The sequence below is a fragment of the Neoarius graeffei genome, chromosome 14 (genome assembly GCF_027579695.1).
Source record: "Neoarius graeffei isolate fNeoGra1 chromosome 14, fNeoGra1.pri, whole genome shotgun sequence".
Taxonomy (NCBI): domain Eukaryota; kingdom Metazoa; phylum Chordata; class Actinopteri; order Siluriformes; family Ariidae; genus Neoarius; species Neoarius graeffei.
In genome coordinates this window covers 34,228,745-34,251,091 of record NC_083582.1, presented here as the reverse complement: position 1 = coordinate 34,251,091, position 22,347 = coordinate 34,228,745, and the positions used below count along the sequence as shown (strand labels likewise).

Genomic DNA, 22,347 nt, shown 5'->3' with positions numbered 1-22,347 from the left:
CTGAGTGCTGACGAATGACCCAACAAGATTTGATGAGGCTCTCCACTTTCCACATCAAGAACTTATGGAGAATATTTAAAGTTTTTTAGCCAAATAAGATTTCCAGTGAAGATCTACTCTCCCGCTGTAAGCAGGAACATATGGTCACAATTATCATGAGAAGACGTTGGCAGTGGATTGGTCATGTACACAGAAGAGAAAATGGAACCATCATCAAAACAGCTCTCCATTGGACACCAGATGGCAAAAGGAAAAGGGGAAGCCCAAAAACAACTTGGCGGAGAACAGTCGAACAAGAACCGAGGAACATCAACTACACCTGGGGTACCATCAGCATCCTAGCCCATGACCGGCAGATGTGGAGAGACTTTGTTGCTGCCCTATGCGCCCCAGGCATTACGGGCAGTATAGATAAATAGACAAAGATACCAGTTGACACATGCGTTTGCTTTGCAGCCTCTTAAAAAAAAAAGTTTGCAAGACCAAGCCGCCTTATTTCATCTACATCACAGAGTATCCATGAGCTTCGACAGCATCATGGGCAGAGTAGCCAGAGCAAATTTTGAGACTCTAGCCACGTTTGGTCTGAATGTACCATTGTAAACCTTAATAGCCTGTCGGACAAAGACAAAAAAAAAAACACCTTTCTCTTAGCTTCCCTTACCTGTGCTTGCCAAACAGATAAGAGCCATGAATGTCTTTGCTCACAAAACATGAACAGAGATTAAATTAATAGACAACATCTTGTTTGCCAGGGCTACTTCACTCTATAAATTATCCAGTTCTATTCAACACAGAGCACAGAACGTGCATAGTTAGGTTTATTTAGTTCTAACTTCAGTTTTGTGAGCATTATTGACCTTGTTAATGGGTAATTAAAAATAAAATTGACTAAATGCTCATGCCAGAAACTAACAGCATCAACTGATTTGTAACCAGCTTCTTGTAGTTTTTGCACTGGAATTTCACAACCTTACCAGGGAGCACTCTTTCTCCTGTCTCCCACAAAAAAATAAAAAAATAATAATAAAACTAAGTACTAGCCAAAAATGCCAAACAGCAAAATAATGGCAATGGATAAAAGAACTTGTCAAAGAGGCAACACTTCGAGGGTTTTAGGTAAGTTATTGAGTTCTGAGAAAACATAAGGCTATATACTAGAGTGGGGTCCAAAAGTCTGAGCACACTAGTGAAAATGCTTCTATTATGCATTCATTTCCGTAACCCGAAATCAGAAAACGTTGGGACGGTATGGACAATGCAAATAAAAAAAAAAAGAAAGCAGTGATTTCTAAATTTACCTTGACTTGTATTTCATTGCAGACAGTATAAACCCAAGAAATTTCATGTTTTGTCTGGTCAACTTCATTTAATTTGTTAATTTACATCCATTCCTGGCGGCACGGTGGTGTAGTGGTTAGCGCTGTCGCCTCACAGCAAGAAGGTCCTGGGTTCGAGCCCCGGGGTCGGCAAGGGCCTTTCTGTGTGGAGTTTGCATGTTCTCCCCGTGTCCGCGTGGGTTTCCTCCGGGTGCTCCGGTTTCCTCCACAGTCCAAAGACATGCAGGTTAGGTTAACTGGTGACTCTAAATTGACCGTAGGTGTGAATGTGAGTGTGAATGGTTGTCTGTGTCTATGTGTCAGCCCTGTGATGACCTGGCGACTTATCCAGGGTGTACCCCGCCTTTCGCCCGTAGTCAGCTGGGATAGGCTCCAGCTTGCCTGCGACCCTGTAGAAGGATAAAGCGGCTAGAGATAATATGAGACATCCATTCCTGCATTTCAGGCCTGCAACACATTCTATGGAAAAGTTGGGACTACAGCAATTTAGGGCTAGTAATGAGGTAAAACAATCAAATAATGATGTGATTTGAAAGAGGTGATGTCAACAGGTGATCGTAATCATGATTTGGAGCAAAATCAGTATCCAAGAAAGGCCTAGTTTTAAAGGAGCAAATATGGGCTGGGATCTCCAGTTTGTCAACGAATGCATGAGAAAATTATTGAAATGTTTAAAAACAAACAATGTTCCTCAAAGAAAGAGAGGAAGGGATTTGGATATTTCACCCTCTATGATACATAATGCCCTAAACGATTCAAGGAATATGGAAGAAATTTAGTGAGTAAAGGACAAGGGCAGGGCGGCACGGTGGTGTAGTGGTTAGCGCTGTCGCCTCACAGCAAGAAGGTCCGGGTTCGAGCCCCGTGGCCGGCGAGGGCCTTTCTGTGCGGAGTTTGCATGTTCTCCCCGTGTCCATGTGGGTTTCCTCCGGGTGCTCTGGTTTCCCCCACAGTCCAAAGACATGCAGGTTAGGTTAACTGGTGACTCTAAATTGAGCGTAGGTGTGAATGTGAGTGTGAATGGTTGTCTGTGTCTATGTGTCAGCCCTGTGATGACCTGGCGACTTGTCCAGGGTGTACCCCGCCTTTCACCCGTAGTCAGCTGGGATAGGCTCCAGCTTGCCTGCGACCCTGTAGAAGGATAAAGCGGCTAGAGATAATGAGATGAGATGAGATGAGATGAGACATCCATTCCTGCATTTCAGGCCTGCAACACATTCTATGGAAAAGTTGGGACTACAGCAATTTAGGGCTAGTAATGAGGTAAAACAATCAGATAATGATGTGATTTGAAAGAGGTGATGTCAACAGGTGATCGTAATCATGAATCAGGGTGTACCCCGCCTTTTGCCCGTAGTCATCTGGGATAGGCTCCAGCTTGCCTGCAACCCTGTAGAACAGGATAAAGCAGCTAGGGATAATGAGATGAGATGAGGACAAGGGCACAAGCTAAAGCTGAACACCCGTGATCTACGATCCCTCAGGCGGCACTGCATCAAGAACTGTCATTTATCTGTAGCTGATATAAACACATGGGCTCAGGATTACTTTGCCAAACCTTTGTCAAACACAACAATACAGAGTTACATCCACAATCCATTAATGCAGAAAAGTACATTGAGATTTTGGAGCAACTTATGCTGCTTGCAAGACGACATCTTTTCAGGGATATTTCAACAAGACAATACAAAACCACATTCAGCACACATTACAAAGGCATGACTGTGGAAGAAGAGGGTGCCTGTCCTCTCTATCCCCAATACAGAATGTGTGGAGAACTTTGAAATGAAAAATATGACAATGATGACCCCGTACTGTTGCACACCTTAAGACCTGTTTGCAGGAAGAATAGGACAAAATAACTCCTGAAACACTTCATCACTTAGTGTCTTCAGTCCCTAAAGATCTTTTAAGTGTTGTGAGAAGGAATGACATTATAAAATCGGAAATTCTTTATAGTCCCAACTTTTTTTGAAATGTGTTGCGAGAATTAAAATTGAAATAAGTGTTTGTTTATTTTGAGAAACAATAAAATTCATGAAGTAAAACATGAAATAATGTGCTGTTGTACTGTTTTGAATGCAATACATGTCAAAGATTATTTACAAATCATTGTTTTCAGTTTCAATTTCAAAATACCCTCAAAATTTTTTCTGATTTGGGTTTGTAATTTAATACAGTAGTTTTCATTCCAAATGATATTATTGACAACAATTTGAAGGGAAAAGTAGAATCTATTGAACTAATTTAACTATTTACATGAATTTTAGAGCTTCTTAGTATTTGGCATGTCTACTTTTTCTTGAATGACAGTGTGCACTCGAGCTCACATGCACTCCATATGTTTTTGCAAAACCTTATGGTCTATTTTAGATCAAATCCATCAGTATATCAGCTGAACATGTGCTTCAGTAGAAGAGATTAGGCATGAGAAAAATCTGACTTTTGGTACAAAGCAGTTAACATGGTCAATATCACAATTTTGCTGACATTGAAATATAATCTTGAAGATTAAATATTCAAATTAGTGAACATTTACATTTTAAAAATAGTGTCTTGCAAAAGTATTCATCCCCCTTGGTGTTTGTCCTGTTTTGTCACATTACAAGCTGGAATTAAAATGAATTTTTGGAGGGTTAGCACCATTTGATTTACACATGGCTACAATTTTAAAGGTGCAAATCGTACTTTTGGGTTTTTTGTTTTTTTTATTGTGACACAAACAATAATTAAGATGAAAAACAGAAATCTGGAGTGTGCATAGGTATTCACCCCCCAAAGTCAATACTTTGTAGAGCTACCGTTTGCTGCAATTACAGCTAGAAGTCTCTTGGGGTATGTCTCTATTAACTTGGCACATCTAGCCACTGGGATTTTTGCCCATTCCTCAAGGCAAAACTGCTCCAGCTCCTTCAAGTTAGATGGGTTGCGCTGGCGGACAGTAATCATCAAGTTATGCTACAGATTCTCAATTGGATTGAGGTCTGGGCTTTGACTAGGTCATTCCAGGACATTTAAATGTTTCCCTTTAAACCACTCCAGTGTAGCTTTAGCAGTATGTTTAGGGTCATTGTCCTGCTAGACCATGAACCTTCATCCCAGTCTTAAACCTCTGGCTGACTCAAACAGCTTTCCTGTCCCAACAGATGAAAAATATCTCCGCAGCATGATGCTGCCACCACCATGCTTCATTGTAGGAATGGTGTTCTCACAGTGTTGGGCTTGCACCACACATGGCATTTCCCATGATGGCAAATAAATAAATAAATAAATAAAGTTTAGTCTGATTTGACCAGAGAATCTTCTTCCATGTGTTTGGGGAGTCTGCCACATGCTGTTGGGCAAACTCCAAATGTGTTTTCTTAAGCAATTACTTTTTTTCTGGCCACTCTTCCATAAACCCCCTGTTGAGTGTACGGCTTAAAGTGGTTCTATGGACAGATACTCCCATCTCCAATGTAGATCGTTGCAGCTCCTTTAGTGTTATCTTTGGTGTCTTTGTTGCATCTCTGATTAACTCTCCTTGCCCAGTTTGTGAGTTTTGGTGGGTGGCCTTCCCTTGTCAGGTTTGTAGTGGTGCCATATTTCTTTCCATTTTGCTATAATGGATTTAATGGTGCTCCCTGGGATACTCAAAGTTTAGGATTTTTTTTATAACCCAACCCTGATCTATACTTCTCCACAACTTTGTCTCTGACCTGTTTGGAGGCTCCTTGGTTTTCATGTTGCTTGCTTAGTAGTGTTGCAGAGTCAGGGTCCTTCCAGAACAGGTTGATTTATACAGACATCATGTGACAGATCATGTGACACTTTGATTGCACACAGGTGGAGCTTAATCAACTAATTATGTGACTTATGAAGTGAATTGGTTGGACCAGCTCTTATTTAGGGGTTTCATACGAAAGAGGGTGAATACGTATGCACACTCCATATTTCTTTTTTTTTATCTTAATTATTGTTTGTGTCACAGTAAAAAAACAATTTTCACGGCATGTTGTGTAAATCAAATGATGCTAACCACCCAAAAATCCATTTTGATTCCACCTTGTAATGCAACAAAACAGGACAGATACCAAGGGGGATGAATACTTTTGAAAGACACTGTATGTCAAAATTCTAACATTCTGTTGATTTCCAGGTTTTAATGAAAAAAAAAGCCAGATTGTCAATATGGTTTCAGACTTATGAACCCCACATTATTCTATGGTTATGTGACCTACTAATAATAGACACGGCCTCCAAAAAAACACTTACAGTAAAAAGACAAAACAATCAGTACAATCAATGAAAACTGTGTATGCAATGTACTGTATGTAATACATATGGAGTTTTAGTGTGTCAACCATACATACTTAAAAATGACACTCCCGCTCTCTGGGATTTATAGAGATAACCCTTGCATATTAATCATAATTACTACAGGCATCCTTTGGCATACTTCCTCAACAGATATATGCCTGGGAACCTTATCCTGTCTGAACCGTACTAAAGTTGAATTCATGTCTGGGAGAAATGTCAGTACGTAAACACCTCTTTCATAGGTGGTTTATGGTTTAGACTCTATTTACACTCCTCCAGGCCTCTATGCTGTTGGCTAAAGAAAGCCAGATGCCCAGATATCACCTGGAAAATGTCAAGCTCTTGCAAAACAGTCATTAGAAGCTCCCTATAACCTGTGTGTGGGTCTGGGTTATGCTGGTTGTCTTGATTTCTTCTCTTGTCCCTCTTGTGATTTTTGATTAGCTGACAGCATATGTAAATTTAGACCCGGTATGCATATTTCTGCTTTTTTTTTCTGTTTTCCTTTAATCTGACATTTGAATTTGCATTCTGAAATCTGAAAACAGGAAACAAAACCGTTGGATCGGAGAAAGAGAGAGAGAGTGAGGAATGAATGTACATTAATCTTTTGCAGCAGACAGCTGTATGAGGAAAAACAATAAGATCTTCAGCTCCCACTGCCAAAATGTGCTTCCTGGTGGTAAGCTGATGGCTGCATTGGGAATTCCCATCATTATCACTCAACACTTTCTCAGACCTGCTGTCATGTTCAAAGCGACACAAAATGTGAACATCCACACTCACCTTCTCTCGCCGACATACATTTCGGAGCTTTACAACTGAAGAGACGAGTTTTTATGTCTGTTAATCATGAATGTTTTATGCACTGAAGAAAGAACTGATTTGACTTCGAGAAAACATTGTGTACTGAGGAGTGAAACTAAAATCTCTGACAGCGTTGTGTTTGGTGTAATGAGGGGAAAAATCAGCTCCATTGTGTTTCGTCAATGCTAATTATTTGTTTAAATAATACGAGCAAATTAGATCATGGAGCTGACATGCATGTGGATTGCAGGAGGACAAATAGAATTGACTTGCTTTTTTCTACATTTGTATTTTTGTATTTTAAATATAATAATAATAATAATAATAATAATGTTACCACCTACTGAAAAAGTAGTCTGCTGAGGAATTTGGGCCATCTGAGTCCAGATGTCATTATTCCTAGCAGAGTGCAGATATGTGCCAGGGTGTGTGTGTGTGTGTGTGTGTGTGTGTGTGTGTGTGTGTGTGTGTGTGTTTCCATAGTTACTCTCAAAACCGCCATAACTACATTACCAAAAGAACAGCAAAAGAATATGCACAGGTTTCCATGGTGACTGAGTCAATTCCTGAATTTATTTATATATACCGGTATGTATGTATATATATATATATATATATATATATATATATATATATATATATATATATATATATATATATATATATACACACACACACACACCGGTATATATATATATATATATATATATATATATATATATATATATATATATATATATATATATAAAACACACAATGCCCTCCATGATTATTGCCCCCCATCGTAAAGATGAGTAAAAAGGGTTAGAAAAAAAATCCACATTTTGGTGAAGTTGCTTCATCTCACAATGAAAAAATGTGAAAAATCCAATCTTTAATTAAAATAAATTTATTCAGAGAAAAACAAATCCCTCATCAAGAAATAATTATTAAAACAAAACAAAAAAACGTGCCACTATTATTGACACCCCTGGAAATTATAGTGAACACACTGTAACTGAAGCAGGGTGTGTGTGTGTGTGTGTGTGTGTGTGTGTGTGTGTTTAAATTGTACATTTTTGAGTTGATTGGAGTGTGCAGGAACTTTCAAGCTGTAATCCATGACTTCCTGATTAATTGGGGAACAAATATGAGGTGACACAGAGGCCAAATTCCCTTACCCTGTGTCCAAAATCACTCCTTACTCACTATATAGTGGACTTTATAGTGAGTTCACCATTTTGTCGTGCTCTCTGAATGTATAGTGAAAATTATTACACCCTATATAGTGCACTCAAAGTATCCCACAATGCATCACGAAAAGTAGTGTACAACCGATGGTCACTAACCAAGCAATACCATCATGCATTGTGTTCACGCTGAAAAAAATCAAATTAAAAGCCTTAAATTTGATTTAATAAAAGGTAGCGGCAAAGAAGAAAGTATTCATCCTTGATTTAAAAAAACTGAAAGATGCAGCAGACACAAAGTACTTTGTATTTATTTATGTGGGGAAATACGCTCAGTATAATATGTATTTATCACAAAAATACATACATGTATTTATTATTTTGAAAACCCACCAGCCAACTGATCTGGCATGTTTTAATTGTGCGACAGTAATGACGTAAATACCAGTGCAACGGACTAGAGTCCGAAAGTGTTTTTTTCATTTTCTCAATGAGCTCACTATATAGTCCTCTATATAGTAATTCCCTATATAGTGAGTAGGGAGTAGTGAACGAGTGAGTGATTTCGGACACAGGGTTAGTCATCCATCAACATGGGAAAGATAACAGAACATACAAACCAAACAAGGGAGAAGTGTGTTGCCTTTCATTAGTCAGGGAATGGTTATTATTAAAAAAAAAAAAGTTATTCGCTTGAAAATGTCCATTTCTACTGTTAGGGTAATAATAAAAAAGTGGACACCAACTGGAACTGTTACAAACTCACCTGGAAGAGGACCCAAGTTTATTTTTGCCACCATGTACAGTGAGGAGGAGGGTAGGAGAGGCAAAAAAAAAAAAAAAACTCCAAGGCTCACTGTTGGTGAATTACAAGAAAAAGTAAAATCTTGGTGTTTCCAAGTCTCCAAAACCACCATCAGACTCCATCTCCATGCCAACAGATTATTTGGAAGGTTTGCCAGAAAAAAAAAAAGAAGCTTTTTCTCTCAGTTAACCACAAACTTAAGCACCTGAAATTTGCGAAACGCTACGACAACTCTGACTGGAACCGTGTTCTATGGTCTGATGTACAACCCCGATTCCAAAAAAGTTGGGACAAAGTACAAATTGTAAATAAAAAAGGAATGCAATAATTTACAAATCTCAAAAACTGATATTGTATTCACAATAGAACATAGACAACATATCAAATGTCAAAAGTGAGACATTTTGAAATTTCATGCCAAATATTGGCTCATTTGAAATTTCATGACAGCAACACATCTCAAAAAAGTTGGGACAGGGGCAATAAGAGGCTGGAAAAGTTAAAGGTACAAAAAAAGAACAGCTGGAGGACCAAATTGCAACTCATTAGGTCAATTGGCAATAGGTCATTAACATGACTGGATATAAAAAGAGCATCTTGGAGTGGCAGTGGCTCTCAGAAGTAAAGATGGGAAGAGGATCACCAATCCCCCTAATTCTGCGCCGACAAATAGTGGAGCAATATCAAAAAGGAGTTTGACAGTGTAAAATTGCAAAGAGTTTGAACATATCATCATCTACAGTGCATAATATCATCAAAAGATTCAGAGAATCTGGAAGAATCTTTGTGCATAAGGGTCAAGGCCGGAAAACCATACTGGGTGCCCGTGATCTTCAGGCCCTTAGACGGCACTGCATCACATACAGGCATGCTTCTGTATTGGAAATCACAAAATGGGCTCAGGAATATTTCCAGAGAACATTATCTGTAAACACAATTCACCGTGCCATCCGCCGTTGCCAGCTAAAACTCTATAGCTCAAAGAAGAAGCCGTATCTAAACATGATCCAGAAGCGCAGACGTCTTCTCTGGGCCAAGGCTCATTTAAAATGGACTGTGGCAAAGTGGAAGACTGTTCTGTGGTCAGACGAATCAAAATTTGAAGTTCTTTATGGAAATCAGGGATGCTGTATCATTTGGACTAAAGAGGAGAAGGACGACCCAAGTTGTTATCAGCGCTCAGTTCAGAAGCCTGCATCTCTGATGGTATGGGGTTGCATTAGTGCGTGTGGCATGGGCAGCTTACACATCTGGAAAGACACCATCAATGCTGAAAGGTATATCCAGGTTCTAGAGCAACATATGCTCCCATCCAGACGATGTCTCTTTCAGGGAAGACCTTGCATTTTCCAACATGACAATGCCAAACCACATACTGCATCAATTACAGCATCATGGCTGTGTAGAAGAAGGGTCCGGGTACTGAACTGGCCAGCCTGCAGTCCAGATCTTTCACCCATAGAAAACATTTGGCGCATCATAAAACGGAAGATCCGACAAAAAAGACCCAAGACAGTTGAGCAACTAGAATCCTACATTAGACAAGAATGGGTTAACATTCCTATCCCTAAACGTGAGCAACTTGTCTCCTCAGTCCCCAGACGTTTACAGACTGTTGTAAACAGAAAAGAGGATGTCTCACCGTGGTAAACATGGCCTTGTCCCAACTTTGAGATGTGTTGTTATGAAATTTAAAATCACCTAATTTTTCTCTTTAAATGATACATTTTCTCAGTTTAAACATTTGATATGTCATCTATGTTCTATTCTGAATAAAATATGGAATTTTGAAACTTCCACATCATTGCATTCCGTTTTTATTTACAATTTGTACTTTGTCCCAACTTTTTTGGAATCGGGGTTGTACTTTTTTTTAATGGTCAACAGAAGTCGGTTTTCATTGTGGAGCTAACTGTACCCTGGGAAGGTGCAGTTGGTGAAGCATATGAGCGGAAATGACTGAAGTATTCCGACTTAATAGCCGACGCCGAACAACGTGGGTGGCGTGCCCAGGTGCTTCCTGTCGAGGTTGGCTGTAGAGGATTTGTTGCTACATCTACAACCAAGCTTTTGAAGGTAATGGGAGTGAGAGGACAAGCCTTCCAACAAGCTGTTAAGTTACTGTCAGGAGCTGCTGAAAGGAGCAGCAACTGGATATGGATGAAGAGAAAGGACTGCAATTGGGCTGCAAGATGACCATCAAGGGGTAAAAGCAGAGGGGGGCACATCTGGGATGCCAGATGTTGCCGTTGAGCCCTTTGGAGGTGTCGTGGGCTTTTCAACAAAAAAACAATGAAGGAGGGTGCCCACCTGAAGACCCCCGTGAAGCATTTACCCCTCTAGCCCTAACCACTCACCAAGTGCTGATTAGTTAAGGGATTGTACCATCAAGTCCTATAAGCTCAACAATTTGTACTTTGTCCCAACTTTTTTGGAATCGGGGTTGTAACAAAAATGGAGCTTTTTGTCAATAAACACTCAAAGTGGGTTTGGTGTAAAAAGAAGGATGGCTATAATGAAAAGAACCCGATCCCAACTGTAAAATATGGTGGAGGTTTTGTGATGTTTTGGGGCTGTTTTTCCTCCAAAGGCCCTGGAAACCTTGTTAGCGTACATGGCATCATGGGCTCCATGAAATGCCAGGACATTTTAAATCAGAATCTGGCTGCTTCTGGCAGGAAACTAAAACTGGATCATCAGTGGATCTTCCAGCAGGACAATGATCCAAAGCATTTGTCCAAATCAAGACAAAAATGGTTTGCTGAGCACAGAATCAAGCTTCTGCCCTGGCCATCTCAGTCCCCTGACCTGAACCCCATTGAAAACCTGTGGGCTGAGCTGAAGAGGAGAGAGCACAAGAGAGGGCCAAGGACCTTGGATGATCTGGAGAGATTGTGTAAAGAGGAACGGTCTCAGATGTCCTGCTCTGTATCTCCAACTTTATAAAATGTTATAGGAGAAACTCAATGCTGTTTTACTGGCGGGGTGTGTGTGTGTGAAAGGAATAAATGCAGGGGTGCCAATAATCGTAGCACATGCGCTTTTGCTGAAAAATAATTATTTCCTGATGAGGGACTTGTTTTTGTCTGAATAAATTTATTTCAATTAAAGGTTGGATTTTTCTAATTTTTTCAGTGTGAGATGAGGCGACTTCACCAAAAGCTGGATTTTTTTTTACCTTTTACTGATCTTTACAAGGAGGGCCACTAATCATGGAGGGCACCGTCTCCATGTATGTTCTGCTGATTTCTAAAATTGAATGACTCTGTAACGTCTTCCTAAAAATAAACCTATAAATGGCCAGTGCTTGCATTCATACCATCAAGCTGCCACATCATTCAGGTTCTACAGCTATAATAACTTGCTAGGAATTCTGGGTGATGCATTGATGTTCTGTGCTCACTCACTCTGAACAGTGGCGGTGCGGGTGCAGTTGTAGAGGATGGCCAGCTCGCCAAACACTTTGCCTGGTCCCATGGTGCACAGCTTCATGCCCTCCTTGGTCACCTCCACCTTGCCATCTGAAAGCAATCAAAGAGCACCTTCTTTAGGAAAATGAACACAACAAAGTGGAACATTCTGGATTGGACCTCGACAAACTGCTGCAATGAAGGTCTCATCTTATGAGTAGAGCTGACACCAGGACACACTTTGAGGTTTGAAGGAAGAGTCACTGGAGTTGGGCAAATCTCTGATTTACATATGCACACTGGCAAATAAGATATGTAAAGAAAAGCAGAGAGTGAGGAGTATGTAGGCTTAAAACTTCAATCAGATACTGTTTTTTTTATAATCATGGCTAAACATCATGAAAAGTGTAAACATCTGAAATTGAGATTATTTCAGAAAAAAAGTATGTTTAGCTCAATTTATTGACACAATAAAAGTAATAATAAGTAAAAAAAATAAATAATAATAATAATAATAATAATAACACATGGTGTGCTGCTAAATGGAAAGAATCAACAATGGGGTTGTGTGATTCAACCTGAGTTACTGCTATCCCCTTGAAGTAGATTTTCATAGTTTTTATCAATTGTAGCAGCTATAAATGAGATCGTCAATGATGGCATAGCTCACTCCGGCCCCGTGAGAAATCAAATCTGAACAGAAGGCAAATCTGAGTAGAAATCAAATCTGGGTAGAACTCAAATCTGCACCTGAGGTACCCCTACTTTCATGCCAGAAAGAATCAAAATCAGTGAATAATTGAGGGAGAAGAAGCAACTTGTGGGCTTAATGACTCCATATCTTCATTATTAATTACAATTATGCAAATTTGGGTAGAAGCCATATGCACCCCAGGCAGACCCACCTTCCTGTCAAAAAGAATAAAGATCAGTGAAGAACTGAGAGAGAAGAAGCGATTTTCATGAAATGTGGACAATGCTGGACAGACGACGGATGATGGACGGATGATGGACAAAACATAATGGCATAAGCTCATCGCCTGTTGGCCGGATGAGCTAATAATCATTCTCTTAACCAGTCTCTCATTTTTTTCTCTCTTGATATTAATAAGGAAAAAAAATGCATCTTGTCATGTTACAGAGAAGCCTGAAAGCACAATGTTCTCTCTTCTCAGAAGCAACAATATCCCTGTGAATGTACTACATTACAATGAACACGATATAAATACAGACTCATGGCCACTTTATTAGGAACACCCATCCACCTGCTGTTTTATGCAGTCATCTAATCAGCCGATCCCTTGACAGCAGCACAATGCATCAAATTATGCAGATACAAGTCAAAAGCTTCAGGTAATGTTCATTTCGAACATCAGAATGGGAAAAATTGTGATCTCAAACACTACGTTCAGACTGCAACCTGAAACGACCCATATCCGATTTGTTGTGAAATCCGATTTTTTTGTTAGGCCATTCACATTACCAATTATATAAGACTTGTATGCGATCTCCAATATGAACGGAAAACGACCCAAAAGTGTCCCGCATGCGCAAATTGACACGTAATAAGCACATCTACGTAATACGTAAACAAAAAAAGCGCACTCCATGTTTAATGATTTCTTTTTTTGTTTGTTTGTTTAATTATCTGGTTAGTGTTAAAGTGTGAGGTCTCGTGTGTGTTTTTGTTTCTGAACTGAAATGAAAACGTGTAGCCTGGTAACGAGGGTTGACTCCTAAATGTCTCTCTAATTTCTATATGAGTGCACTACATGTTACTAGGAAGTAATGGATTTTTAAACTCTATATAGTGCACTCGAGCTTCAGTAGGCAGTCATTTGGGATACGGCCGCTGTATTACCAAACTCTTAATTCAGGCTTAATAATTTGCACATATTTATTTCATCATATTAATAAACTTTTTCTACATTTTTATAAATATTTATTTAGATTGTTTATAGCCAGCTGAATTCTGCAACTTCTCTCAGCGCTGGCTCAAAGTGCAGAAACATGCAGTTTGCTATGGAGATGAGGCGAGACCTGGCAATGTGGTTTTTGTGGTGGCGGCGGAACTCACACAATAATCTGATTAATGTGGGCAGCAGACTAATGAGACCGAAGGTGTCAAATTACTGGAAATTTCCAGAACAATCTTATAATCTTGTAATACAGGATGGTTTAAGTTATAAATCAGTTATAGAAACTGTTTCATTTAATCAGGCTAACAGATCAACATCCAGGTCCCTACCAAATCCACCATTAGCTTGATCAATTCTATAAAAGTCTATTTAAATTCTGAAAACTGTACAAATGTTGTTGTTTTCCACCAAAGAGGCGGGATTAGCCAACGCAGAATAGTGACGTTTGTCTCTTGTTGATGACGTGTAGGTCGCATGAATGCGACCTGTCCGGTCAGACTGCAGTCGCATGTGAAAATATCGGATATGCATCGGATTTAGGACCACATATCCAAGCGGCCTGGGTCGCATGTGAAAAAATCAGATCTATGTCGTTCAGATTGTCAATAACAAATCGGATACAGGTCGCATATGGGCAAAAAAATCGGATATGGGTCGTTTCAGGGTGCAGTCTGAACGTAGTCAAAGTGTGACTTTCACTATAGCATGGGTGTTGGTTTGAGCCAGATGGACTGGTTTGAGTATTTCAGAAACTGCTGATCTCCTGGGGTTTTCACACACAACAGTCTCTAGAGTTTACACAGAATGGTGCAAAAAACAAAAAACATTGAGTGAGCGACAGTTCTGTTGATAAGAGAGGTCAGAGGAAAATGGCCAGATTGGTTCACGCTGGCAGAAAGGATATAGTAACTCATATAATCACTCTTTACATCTGTGGTGAGCAGGAAAGCATCTCAGCATGCAACAGATTACACTGGGTTCTATTCCTGCCAGCCAAGAACATCCATCCATCATCTGTAACCACTTATCCTGTGCAGGGTCGCGGGCAAGCTGGAGCCTATCCCAGCTGACTATGGGCAAGAGATGGGGTACACCCTGGACATGTCGCACACATAGAGACAAACAACAATTCACACTCACATTCACACCTATGGTCAATTTAAAGCCACCAATTAGCCTAACCTGTATGTCTTTGGACTGTGGGAGGAAACCCATGCAGACACAGGGAGAACATGCAAACTCCACACAGAAAGGCCCTCATCGGCCACTGGGCTCAAACCCAGAACCCTCTCGCTGTGAGGCGACAGTGCTAACCACTACACCACTGTGCCGCCCCAGCCAAGGACAGGAATCTTAAAATCAAGAACAAGTTCCTATTAAAGTGGCCAGTGAGTGTATGTCTGGCCTTGTAGTTGGCACTCCTCCCAGAGTCATGCTGTAATAAAAAATTCATTAAACTTTCTTACCAGTCAGATTGGAGAATTTAGCAGTGCTGTGGAATAATGCACTTCACTACATAAATATATTTTATATTGAAGCCAGTCATGTTCTAATAGCATTGGACTTTCTCACTTACCATCAGTTAAGCCCCAGACACTAATACTGGATCAACAACAACTCAGCAACACCGCTATTAACTTCACTGACCCATGCAGAGGCCTCATAGCAGGCGCAGAATGTCAAACATATGCACGTTTGCTGGCATGATGCTATCAGCAGAGATAATCCAAACATTGCACAGTGAGCCTGACTCAGACTCTTCGCTCCACTACCACTGGCTTTCTCAGTGGCTATTAGTCAAAACAGCTAAGTTATAAACCTTTACTGTGTCAACACAGTGCTGCAGAACACTTTGCTTTCAGTGTACTCAGTGAACACCTGAGTGTTCACAGCAGTGTATTAGAGCTCAGTGTAATCCATCAAATACCAACTCCTCAGCTTTTCCAGACCCCACCACCCCTCTCTTCGGGCTTCTTCTGCATTCATTAGATTCCTGTCATCAGCTGACAGCTTTATCTATGAAGATTGACAAGACGATATGAAGTGTAGGAATAAGCAGAAAAGAGGGCATACATGTCAACCTATACAGAATGTCCGTATTTTATACGGATTTGATTCAATAAACGTAGTATATGGGCGTACAAATAAAGTTATACGGATTCTTTAAAAAAAAACTTCAATATTTATTTACAGCTATAATCAATTCCCACGATGATAAAAGAGCAAATAACATTTACAAACGTACTGTACACCACAGAAAGCACAAACAGCCAGTAAAGAGTCTTATGAAATCGCGCGTTATCTTGTGGTAGCGAGACTTCGTTCCACTTTTGATCATGCGCACACCGCATTGCGAGAATCCCACCAACCGGGAAGTAGCATTTTGTTTGAAATGCGTATTTCCACCTGAGCGACTTTCACTAGCGACTGAAAAGATTCTGAATGGGCACTCCGGCAAGATCAACACAGACACTTGCTGTGACATGCAGCCTAGTGAGGTATTGGTGCAGACTGCTAAAAAAAGCTGTCATGGAGTACAATTCAGAACATTAGAGTGACACTTTGTGTTTTTGTCAAACATTGGAGCTTTGTATTCATTCTGAAGGTTTATTGTTATTAATATTGAATAAAAAGTAACTTGGATATATCATTGTTAATTATCATTCAAATTTTAGGTAAATTATTTTAATTTGCATCTTATAAGGATTTTATAAGGGAAATACAGATTTTGGAGGTTGGTTATACAGGTTTGATTGACCAAAGGTTGACATGTATGAGAGGGAAGCCTTTTTTTTTTTTAAATCACAGAGACAATTCCAGTCCAAGACTACTTCAGGATCATGACATATACTATATGTGTGTTCATTCAGATCATCTCATCTCATCTCATTATCTCTAGCCGCTTTATCCTGTTCTACAGGGTCGCAGGCAAGCTGGAGCCTATCCCAGCTGACTACGGGCGAAAGGCGGGGTACACCCTGGACAAGTTGCTAGGTTATCACAGGGCTGACACATAGACACAGACAACCATTCACACTCACATTCACACCTACGGTCAATTTAGAGTCACCAGTTAACCTAACCTGCATGTCTTTGGACTGTGGGGGAAACCGGAGCACCCGGAGGAAACCCACGTGGACACGGGGAGAACATGCAAACTCCACACAGAAAGGCCCTCGCTGGCCACGGGGCTCGAACCCGGACCTTCTTGCTGTGAAGCGAGAGTGCTAACCACTACACCACCGTGCCGCCCCATTCAGATTATAAAAAATAAAAATAAACCTATCAGTCAAAGTCATAGATGTCCATTTAACTGAAGACTTTTCCAAAGGCTTTGGAATTGTTTGAGGTGAAGCATGAACAGCACATTAGCAAACTGAGCATTTTTTAAACCTAGTTCATGAATATGATGAATTGGCAGAGAGTCAATAATATTACACAAATTTGTACATTGCAGGTTGCCCATCAAAATGAGAAATTAAGTGGAAATCTGATACAAATGCACGAGGTTTGAATAATAATAATAATAATAATAATAATAATAATAATAATTTCATCTTATATCGCACCTTTCTCACACCCAAGGTCACTTTACAATTACAATAAATGAATAAATAAATTTAAAAATTAAAATAAAATAAAAAACTCCACCAAAAGCCTGCGATGACCTGGCGACTTGTCCAGGGTGTACCCTGCCTCTTGCCCATAGTCAGCTGGGATAGGCTCCAACTTGCCTGCGACCCTGTAGAACAGGATAAGCGGCTACAGATGATGGATGGAAAAAATAAATTTAAAAAATAAAATAAAAAAGTCCACCAAAAGCCTGCGATGACCTGCCGACTTGTCCAGGGTGTACCCTGCCTCTCGCCCATAGTCAGCTGGGATAGGCTCCAGCTTGCTTGCGACCCTGTAGAACATGATAAGCGGCTACAGATAATGGCTGGATGGCTGGAAGTCCACCAAAAGAGGGTCAGAATGTAATTCCAATGGCGAAGCTACCCTCAGTCCCATGAAAAGGTGCACGAAAGTATGTCCCACATCACCTGCACAGCCATCGCAACGCCACAGGGCAACATCGCTTGGAACACCACACCAAGCACAGAAGCACCACTGCACAGAGCGCTGGATAACCCTGGTGTTAAAAGGGCAACAAGCTCACTGCAGTCCATAGCGAGGAGCACAGGCATCACCCACAGTGGACCAAGGCCTGAAGGAAATCGATGCCCAAAACTGGGTCCGAAGCTATACCACAACCGGCGGACAAAACGTTCAAAGAAAGAACATTCAAACAAAGAACAAACATCAGACTATACAAACACAAAAAGAAAAACAAAGGGGGGGGGGATTAAAAAGCTCCGGTGAGAAGCAGCAGCCAAAATGCACACAGCGTACTCTCAACCAGAAACGGAAGGTTCAAACAAATAAAAAGAATAAAAGAATGCAATTCTAACACAGAACTAAGAAAGTACAGATAAGGTAAAATGCATGATGTGTGAGCAAAGAAAGAAACAAGGACCAACAAGCATGAACATGATAAGCCAATGATAAATTAACTAGCCATGGGGATAAAACCAAACCAAACCAATAGCACATAAGCATTGCTTGCTGCACTGGAAAACACAATGAACACTCAGAGAGAGAATTTATGGCAGAAACTCCCCTTAAAGGTAGACTGCCTTTCAGATTTTTCAAGTGTTTTTTGTTTTAGTGGGTCGAAAGCTACTGAATTTGAATCACAGACTTCCAATTTTATTATTTTTAAAAAATAGAATAATTAATGAATTTGGGGCTACGTGGCCCTAAATTGTCCGCTATTTTTTCCTGCTTCACCATGACAAAATTCAAGATACTACGTCATGCATCACGTGGTGGGCTTTCCCCGTTCGCACAAGGCATTGCGGGATACAAATTTGAAACAGGAGAGAAAAATGGAGGATGTGAGTGTGCGAATGAAACGTGAAAGACTGACTACAGTAACAGAAAGCGAGAAGAAAAGATGTTGTGTTGCGAAGGAAAGGAAACACAGGACCAAACTAATAAATATCAGTGGTCAGCGAGCACCTCGGTGTGATCAGCTGTTCGTTTAGCAACAGAATGATGTAACTGTCAGTGCACGGTCAAGGTAAACCTGTAGATGGCAGTAATGCAACACTGGATGCCAGCTGCCATAAAACCCAAAAGAAGAAGAAGAAAAAGAAGCAGGTAAACCATGGACTTCCTCTGTCTGCTTGACTGTGCAAAGAGAGCAATTTTGTGCACATTATTTGCTCAGGAATCCCCTCAAATTAAATAACTTCCCAGCCACAGAATGGCCTGATATTTTGTGAGATATTACAGAAATAAACATATATCACAATGACCACATTTCAGAGGGAACTAAATTTCACTAATTTTATGAAATCGAAAGGTCATCTAGCTTTAACATATATGATACGGTCACTCTGACATACAGCTTCTAAAGTGTGATAATGTGGACATGATGGGAGTCCTGGATACACTAATTACATTGTCCAGAGGTGGCACAAGGACTGGAGATTGGCATTAGCCAGGAGACATGACCGGGTTCTCAGTGAAAATGGAGCAACAATGTCCTTGGAGGAGAGAGAAGGCAAAGCAACAATGTCCTTGACAGAGGTCAGAATCAGAGTGACCATTTCCTGAGTGGAGGTGGAGCAACCACGTCTTCAGGAGAGGTGGAGTGACGTGACAACATTGTCACCAAACACAGGGAGTGGAGGGAAATATCTTCCAAGGAGGTGGGAGGTGGAATGACAAGGTACTCAAAGGAGACAGGAGACAGAGTGATAATGTCCTTGGTGGAAGTGGGAGGCAGTGCGAAAACTTCCTCAGCAGAGGTGGAGTGACAGTATTACATTACATTACATGACAGACATTTAGCAGATGCTCTTATCCAGAGCGACGTACAACATACTCAGAGCAGCCTGGAGAGCATTTGGGGGTTAGGTGCCTTGCTCAAGGGCACGTCAGGCATTCCTGCTGGTCCAGGGAATCAAACCGGTGACCTTTTGGTCCCAAAGCTGCTTCTCTAACCATTAGGAGGAGACGGAAAGCAGAGTGACAATGTCCTTGGCAGAGGTGGGAGGCGGCACTACAATGACCTCAAGAGAGACAGGAAGTGGAGCATCCTTGGCAGAAGTGGGAGACACAGTGACTATGTCCTCAGTGTGGTCAGAGTAAAAATGTCTTCTGTAAAAGCATGAGGTAGAGCGATAATGTCCTCCACAGAAGCAGGAGGGTAAATGACAATGTCGTTAGTGGCAGAGGAGCAACAATGTCCATGGGCAAGGCAGAACGACAATGTCCTCAGTGGAGATGGGAGGTGGTGCAACAACCTCCTCAACAGAGGCAAAGAAACAACATCTTCAGCAGACATGGGGGGAGGAGTGACAATGTCCAAGGCAGGTGTGGAGCTACAATGTCCTCAAGAGAGGCAGGAAACAGAGCAACAATGGCCACAGTGGAGACGAGAGGTGAAGCAGCAATGCCCTAGGCAGAAGCAGAGCTACAATTAGGCATATCAGATGCTCGCTGGCCGTGCTGTGAAAACTGTGCATGCAGACGTTCATTTAAGTTTCCAAATCTGTCATTGCTTAACTCTTGAATATTTTCTATCGTGAATACTATCATTAAAAAGATTATCATTTCTGCTTTCCAAAGAAATTTCTCTCATTAAGATCTGTTCAGTAGTAACTGACTAACGGCAGGTTGAAGTTGGTACAACAGAGTACACTCTCTGCTCGCGTGACGTCAGAAAACTGCCGGTGCTTTTTGAGTCACGGGAAAGCGGTCAGGCTCTCTCTCTTCTGATCAGTTTCCCACTGGGTTACTCATGGATATCAATCAGATAACTTTTACAGGGATGTTCTCTCGCTCTCACTGTTTCTGATTAAGTATTCAGCAAAATTTTCCATCTGCTAGTTTTGATGTTATGATTCACAGGAGACTTTGAAGTGAGTTTTCATAGCTTTACCTACTTATTTTTTTTTCAACTCAAACTGATTCATGTGAATAAATAACTATTTTAGAATATAACTGGAGTTGTTTGGATGAAAAATATTGAGATCTTAGTGGTCAGAATGAAATAAAAAAAAAACGGAAGTCAAAAACATGAGTGTCAATCTCAATTCAATTAATTGGAATTGTTTATTGGATGTGACTCACACTGGATTTTTTTTAGGTTATTAATCAAAATAATCATTTATATCCTTTCATATAAACACTAGTAGGCCCTTCTTAGAAATACAAAGGCCTACAGAGCACAAAGAGGGTATTAGAAATATAATTTTATTACTTTTTTATTTTGATAGAGAATGGTAGATGTGAATGACATTCAGTGCTTATTTATTTTATAATTAACATTGATTTCTCCTTCTTTGTGATGTATAAGCAAGAGTTAAGATCAGCTTTATATTGCACAAATAAAGTCATTTGGTGAAACTTTGAAGAAGAGAGTGTACCGATTTAACATTGTACCTAATTAGCATAATTAATATGAATTAAATACTAATTTGCATAATTTGTTTTTAGTACTTTTTCAAACTTTGTATTCAGTATACAACCATCTATGTTCCTGCCAATTTCCATGTAAATATCTTGAAAGATAAAAAAAAGTTATGAAGAAAAAAAACATTTGATCTCATCCATTAATGAGTCCCATTTTGGACCATGTGGTCCTCATACAGAATATTATGGCAGTTTTCTAAAAATTAAGCCGTTTCTTCAATCTTTCATTGGTAATATCTCAAGAACCGATAAACATATTTTAATTCTGTAGAAAAGTATGTTGTTCTGCATTCAATTCTGAATGCAGTGAGAGCAGTTTCAAGCAATTTGGATTGAATTTGAATTTTCACCCGATATGCCTACTACCGTGTCCTCAAGGGAGGCGGGAAACAGAACAGAACTGTGCATTTGTGTCCAGTTTCCATGTCCTTCCTTGTTTCTCAAGTTTTCATACATACAGTGTAATTGTCTGCATGTTTTAGTGAAAGGATTTTCAGAGCATCACCTATTTGTTTATACCACAAGAAATGCTTTTTGATTGAAGACGCTACCCACTCATTTTCCCCTAGTAAAACATGTTTTCAGTATCACATATGCTAGCACATGAGATGCCTGGCAGGCAGTGTGTAGATGTATGGAAATGTTTTCCCACCTGCGCAGAGGGGAATGAAGACAAGACTGACCTCATGCCTCATGTGGCCTGAAAAGACTCTGCAGGAGGCAGGACTAAGTCTAAGAAGAGCAGTGCTTGTCGATAAAATAAAAGGCCCCTGCTTGCTGAGTACACTCATACACTCCAACTCTATTTCCCAAATCAACAAAGACTCATACAAGTTTACTTTTCTCACACACACACATACACATGCATGGATGCACACAATCGCACAAAGTACACACTCCTGAAGCTTTTAATCAGTGGAGTGTGCTTTAGCATGGTCGCCTCACAGCAAGAAGGTTCTGGGTTCAAACCCAGTGGCTGGCAAGGGCCTTTCTGTGTGGAGTTTGCATGTTCTCCCTGTGTCTACGTGGGCTTCCTCCGGGTGCTCTGGTTTCCCCCACAATCCAAAGACATGC

General features: G+C 40.4%; 1 protein-coding gene across 1 annotated transcript in view; it reads right to left on the bottom strand.

The window, feature by feature from the left end:
- Positions 1 to 22,347, bottom strand: part of prkg1b (protein kinase cGMP-dependent 1b) — a 528,001-nt gene that overhangs the window by 369,753 nt on the left and 135,901 nt on the right. Inside the window, exon 3 of the mRNA XM_060939567.1 lies at positions 11,828 to 11,941. Coding sequence (XP_060795550.1) covers positions 11,828 to 11,941 — 114 coding nt within the window. The remainder of the gene's footprint in view (positions 1 to 11,827; positions 11,942 to 22,347) is intronic.